General features: G+C 35.4%; 1 protein-coding gene across 1 annotated transcript; it reads left to right on the forward strand.

Moving 5' to 3' along the window:
* The first annotated feature begins 2,957 nt into the window (after positions 1-2,957).
* Positions 2,958-4,028, forward strand: LOC149236791 (uncharacterized). Its single transcript, XM_089369030.1, has one exon. It carries the CDS (start codon positions 2,958-2,960, stop codon positions 4,026-4,028), a length of 1,071 nt encoding a protein of 356 aa, XP_089225156.1.
* Positions 4,029-7,065: the final 3,037 nt, after the last annotated feature.

Raw genomic sequence — 7,065 nt, forward strand, 5'->3', positions numbered from 1 at the left:
ATTTATCAAATACACACTCAGGTTATCTATCTATATAATACACAAGCGTACAATTCAACACTGAAACACACTTTTCTATTATATACAGAACAATGATATACTACGGAATTTCAGCCTTAGTACAAACTCCCTCTCGACTACATTGCATCTATCTCTGTTAGACAATTTCTATTCTACGCTCTCTATCCCTCCATCTATTATTGTCTCACGATATATATATAGAACACACAGGTTCATTGTTACAGGAATATTGGATCGGATCACTGAAAGGATCTGACCAATCCTCTCCTTGATTTCCTCAACAACCCCTAAATTCTCTATACGCATACATATGGCAGACAATTACATTAATTAATTCTTTTAGAGACTTATCTCTTCCATCATGTAGGCTCTATTTTAATAGAATTTCCCCTATTTTTCTCACGCAGATCTGAACAAAAACTTCGAGAAAACCAAGAGCTGGTCAACAAAGATCCCATCTACCAACGAAACAACCCAAACCACTCAGCCTAATCCAAGCAGTACATTAGATAAAGCCCAGGTCATTAACTTATTAGACATTAGCCTAGATTATGCAACTGAATCCATCCTGAAAAAAGGTCTAAATTTTGCCATAACCCCTAATAAAATACCTGTGGAAGAAATCATTAGTAACATTGAAGTAGCTATTAAAAACCTAGACATAGCAAAAAGTGAACAAATCAGACAAGATATTGCAAAAATTCTAAGAACCTCTAAACCTCCTGCATCTAACATTTCCGTTAAAGAAAAAAGAGCTTTAAATAACCTCAGAAAAAATAAAAACATAGTCATCCTAAAAGCTAATAAGGGAAACACAACTGTAATTATGAACATAATCGATTATGATAATAAAATGGAAGAACATCTAAATAACAGTGGATGCTATAAAATTATTAACAAAGACCCCAGTGAAAAAATCATGCGCGAAGTAATTAAAAAAATCAAAGAATCTTCACTTGATGATATCACAAAAAAGAAAATCATCCCTAATAGTTCCATTATTCCTAGAATTTATGGGGCTCCTAAAGTCCATAAACCTAACATACCTCTTAGACCTATAGTTAATACCATAGGTTCCCCTACTTACCTTCTGGCAAAACACCTGGCCAAAAAACTTAGACCTCTGTCTGGTAATACCCCTTCTTATATTAAAGACTCCTATTCTTTTGTTCAATGGATTAATAACATAGAAATGAAAGAAGAAGATCTGATGGTCAGCTTTGATATTGTATCCCTTTATACCATGATTCCTATTGGTGAAGCAATTGAGATCATGAAAAACATCACTGATAAAGAAACTGTGGATCTTTTGGAGCTATGCTTAAGATCCTCTTACTTCAGTTTCAAAGGAAAAATTTATGAACAAACTCATGGTGTGGCTATGGGCTCTCCTCTATCCCCCATAGTCGCCAACATCTTTATGGAGCACTTTGAAAAAAAGGCTCTTATGTCATTTCCATACACCCCTGAAGAATGGAAAAGGTTTGTAGATGACATATTTGCTAAGTGGAGTCATGGGAAAGAAAAACTTGACCTATTCCTCAATCACTTAAATAGCCTCTCCGACCATATAAAATTCACTATTGAAATTGAAAACAACAACCAGCTTCCCTTTCTTGATATCCTTCTAACTAAAAAAGATGGGTCTCTTGGTTTCCAAGTCTACAGAAAGAAAACCCATACAGAATGATATCTACATGCAAATTCCCATCACCACCCTAAACAGAAGATTGGCATCATTAGGACCTTAACCACTAGGGCTGCCAGAATATCTGATCCTAACCATTTAAATGATGAACTCAACCATCTTCACAAAGTGTTTGAACTAAATGGCTATAATAGGAATACCATTAAAAAAGCCATGCACCTATCCCTAAACAAGAATAACAAAGATACTAAAGATCAAAACTTATCAACTCCCAAGGTCTCCCTTCCATATATAAGAGGCACCACGGACAAAATTACTAAAATTCTTAACAAACATAACATTAATGTAGCCTTCACCCCTGCTAACACCATCAGACAATTATTCAACTCAGTCAAGGATCCCATAAACCCTAACCTTCAAAAAGGTGTTTATGTGATTCCTTGCTCATGCGGGAAGGAATACATAGGTGAAACAGGTAGGTCTCTTAATATTAGAATTAAGGAACACACCGCTGACTTGAGAAGAGAAAGGACCTCGAAATCAGCCTTAGCTGAACATGTTCATTCTTCCTCTCATTACATCTGCATGGAAGAAGTCAAACTGGTTAAAAGAGAAGACCACCATCTTAAAAGGAAAATCAAAGAAGCCATTGAAATAGAAAAAAGGAAGAACAACTTGAACCGGGATGATGGGTTAAAACTAAGCAACACCTGGAAACCTTTAATTGAAATCTTAAAAAATCAATAATTAACTCATTATTGATCCATTAATTTATTAATTCATTAATTTATCAATTAATTAATTAATTAAATAATTTTTAAATTAATTAATCTATTAATCTATCAATTAATTAATCAAACAAAATAAATTAATCAAACATAATACATAAAATTAAATCAATAAACATTTTAATAAAATAATGTAAAATAAAATTAATTAATTAGTCTATTCTTTTAATTAATTAATCAGACAAATTAGTTAATTAATCAAACAAATTAATGAATCTATTAAACAAATTAATCAAAAATTAATTTTTACATAAAATTAATAAAAGTAATAAACAAATCAATAAATAATACAATCAATTAATTAATTTACCCCTTTATATGTATGAATTAATTAATTAACCAATTATACAGCCCCTTAGAGCGAGTATGGCGGCTGAATCACCTAAATGATCCCCATTATATCCTTCAATATTCGGGGTCTTGGCCTTGATCCTAAATACATAACGCTAAAAAATTTATTTTTCCATTCCAGGGCTGCAATTATCCTTATTCAGGAAACAATGCACAAGAAGGAGGATATTGTTACTTATTTCAGGAAAATGCTTCCCACTTGGTTCATGGTTGTAACAGAGGCAAACGGCTTGTCTGGCGGTATGGCTACTCTATGGGATCCTACTCGGGTTAAAGAAAAGGCATATAAATGTTGTGCTGGGATTATAATCTCGGATTCAATCAGAGGATCCGCCTTTCCCATTAATATTCTCAATCTTTATGCACCATATAAATCCCGCGTTTCATTTTGGAACAGGTTCTTTGCTTCAGATTTGCTTGATATTAACAATCTCCTTATAGCTGGTGATATGAATGCGGTTTTGAAATCGAATGAGGTATGGGGACAAGGGAAGATAAACGACACCCTGGCGGATCTTATTAATTCTGAGATGCTCAATAGGAATATGGTTGATATTAATCCCGCTGTGATGAAACCAACCTGGTCAAATGGCAGAGTGGGCAGGGCTTATATAGCAAAAGGACTTGACCGGGTTCTTGTTCATTTTAGCCTCATCGATAAAATGGGTATGCCAAGGCTGTCTATGGAAAATGTTATGATTTCGGATCACAGTCCTATCCTTTTAACCTGGCCTGCAAATCTTTTCAGAAGAGGATACTCTTTTAAGTTTGACAGAGGCCTCCTTCAAGATTCTGCGTTCAATGAATACATTCAAAATGCATGGAAATTGATAAAGGACAGGGATAAACAATTTATCTTCTCTACCTTCAGGGAAAAATTGGCTAAGTTAAGGGGTTTGGTGAAAAAATGGCAATTTCAAAAATATCAGAAGGATAAAAAGGAACTTCAGAGGATTCAACAAGAATTGGATTCGGTATTGGCCTCAACAGACTACTCCACATGCTCTTTGGAGATGAAGTGTCGTATTAGGAATCTGGAGAAGGAGAAACTCAGTTTGTTGAAACAGGAGGAAGCTAGATGGAGGCTCAAAAGAAGAGCTTTATGGATGCAGGAAGGAGATAAAAACATGAAGTTTTTCCATAAATATGCTAATGCAAGGAGAGCAAAGAATTTCATATGGAAAATAAAGGACGATAATGGTGGTTATGTTGTCTCTTAGGAGGATATTACAAAGTAGGCCATTGGTTTCTTCTCGAAACAATATTGCAGGAGTAATGATATTGCTTTCAACAACATCAGATGGAGCATTGACTTGGTGCGAGAAATGTTTGATCAAGAAAAGAATGAAGCTCTGTTTAGACCAGTTTTTGAAAATGAACTTCTTGATGTTATGAAATCATTTAAGAAGGATAAATCCCCTGGTCCTGACGGATGGACAATAGATTTCCTAATCCATTTCTTCGACCTCTTCAAAATGGATTTTCTCAGCATGGTGGAAGCATCCAGACTATCGGGCAGCATTCACAACCATACCTCGTCCACTCTCATTGCTCTTATTCCTAAGAAGGGAGAGCCTAAATCTTTTTTGGACTTCAGGCCCATCTCCCTATGCAACATAACTTTCAAGATTATTACAAAGATTATAGCAGAAAGAATTAAAGGGACTCTGGCATCCTATCTCTCTCCTAATCAACATGCTTTTTTAAAGGGCCGTAATATTCTTGATGCCATAGCCAGTACACAAGAATGCTTACATTCTATGTATGTGCATAAAACTAATGCAGCTATCATGAAAATTGACCTTCAGAAAGCATATGATGTTTTGGACTAGGGATATATGCAATGTCTTCTCGCAAAAGTCGGTCTGAATCTAGGCCCTATTCGATGGATAATGGCTTGTATCGAAAATGTTAACTATGTTGTTCTGATTAATGGCCTTCCCTCTCCTTTCTTTCAGGCGGAAAGGGGCCTTCGACAGGGCTGTCCACTGTCGCCTCTCCTATTCATATTGGCCAGAAATGCTTTGAGTTTGCACATCAACCGCGTAGTGGAGGAAAAAGCTTATGTTCCGGTCAATATCTGTAAGCAAATACATATCTCTCATAATTTGTTTGTAGATGAAGTATTGTTATTTGCTATGCTGTCTAAAGCATCCTGGATGTGCATTAATTCTATTCTTGACCGCTTTCAAAGGGCCTCTGGGCTTGCCATCAATAAGGCCAAATCGGTCCTGTATCATAATGAAATAGATGCAATCACGACATCTTGGATCTCCCAGCTCTTTGGAATCGACTCTAGACCATTGTCTGAAGGTATCAAGTACCTGGGCTTTCGCCTTAAAGCAAAGGCTTATTTAAAGGATGACTGGAGATGGCTTGTTGAAAGATTTTATAGTAAGATCACGCTGTGGGAATACAGATCATTATCCTTGGGTGGCAGAGTCGTCCTAGCCCAATCAGTCTTGATGCAGATGTCGGTCTACTAGGATCACCTTTATTTTCTCCCGGCTAGTATTATCCAGGCCATGAACAGGATCTCTGCCAATTTTATTTGGGGGGTGAAAGCTGAAAGAGGTAAAATCCATCTTTCAAAATTGAATCACTTAACTTTGCCAAAAAAATTTGGAGGATGGGGTCTGATGGATTTAAGGATTTTTGGAAAAGCTCTTGCTTGCAAATCTTTATGGAGAGGCATCTTTGACTCAAATCCTTGGAGTGCAATTATCCACCAAAAGTATCAAAAAGGAAGAAGCTTGGAGTTCTAGTTCAGGTTTGGATCCATTGGAAAAAAACAGGGGTCTGCTATTTGGCTTAGCTTCAGGAGAATTGAGAAATACTTTCTTAACAATCTAAAATGGAGGATGTTCTCTGGAAGGAAGATCTTCATCGGCTTCGACTCTTTTGCTGGCTTCAAGGGTAATCTACAGGTTCCAGATCCTCTTATTTTTTACCTTCACAGATCTGGTATTTTTACTTGGAACAGGGTTATCTAGGAGTGGAGGGGGCTCTCTCCTTCGCTCAAGAATGCAGCTGATCTTGGTATCCCACAGGCCTTGTCTCTTCTTCAGGATAACCTCAAGATCACACTTGATCAAGGTGGCTTGAATCGGGCTGGGACTGATGACCATGTGGTGTGGTCTTTATCTCTCTCTCAGGACATATACTCTGATCTCATATCCAAAAAGATTATTCCTACTAGATAGATTTTTCCAGTGTTCTGGTGGAAACTCGGCTGCCCCCTCAAAGTGATCATTTTCTCTTGGTTAGTCTTTTACAACAAGAATTTAACTTGGGAAAACTTGAGGAAGGGTTCTTGGCATGGTCCCAACAGATGCGTGTTATCCAAAATGGAGGAGGAAACAAACTATCATATGTTCTTCAATTGCATGGCCTCCCATCAAATCTGGTATGCTTTAGCTTCGTATTTTTCTTTTCCGCACCTTAATTTCTCTTCTGTTGATGCACCTTTTGCCTGGTGGGGAAGTCAAGAAGCTGACAAGTGCCCAATCCTTCCCATCACAATATGGTGCCTTTGGAAGTGGAGGAATTTAAAAATCTTTGAAGACTCAAATATTTCTTTCAAATATGTTCTGTTTTCAATCTCAGCACTCTATCCTTCTATCCGATGATTTTGTGCCCTCGATTGTCTGCCTGTTTCTGGGGGCTTTCATTTGGATGTTGTGGGCTTCTTTTTGTTTTTGTGCCTATACCTGTAATGCATTATGACAATGTTGGCGATACTGGTGAATCCAGTTTTTATTGTGTTTCCTATGTGATGCTTCATGTTTTTCTTGTGATAGGCCCCTCAGCTATTTGTGCTCTTATATAGACTCTCTAATGCGGTCTTCTTTCATGAAATCCATCAAAATATGATCTATATAATGCCTCAATATAATATATTTTGCTTTTCTTTCTGAAAAAAAAAAATCAATAAATTAATAAACACATTAATATATAATAAATAAGAAATTAATTAACAAATCTATTCTTTTAACTAATTAATCAAATAGATTAATTAATTATTTAAACAAATTAATGAAATATTTAAAATAATTAATTTTGTATAAATTTAATAAACATAATAATTAATTCAATAAATAATAAAATTAATTTATCCCCCTAAACTGATTAATAAAATAAGTAATTGAAACAAATTGATAAATTAATTAATAATTAATAAATCAATAAATTAACAAAAAATTAATTAATAATAATAATAAATAATTAAACAAATAAAATAAATAAATAAATAAATAA

The sequence above is a fragment of the Pinus tabuliformis genome, chromosome 8 (assembly GCF_031772625.1).
Source record: "Pinus tabuliformis cultivar Carrire ecotype Pingquan chromosome 8, CPIR1, whole genome shotgun sequence".
NCBI classification, from domain to species: Eukaryota; Viridiplantae; Streptophyta; class Pinopsida; order Pinales; family Pinaceae; genus Pinus; species Pinus tabuliformis.

What these genes read in the sequence shown, in the direction of transcription:
- LOC149236791 (XM_089369030.1), top strand. Translation starts at nt 2,958, where the DNA reads ATGCACAAGAAGGAGGATATTGTTACTTATTTCAGGAAAATGCTTCCC.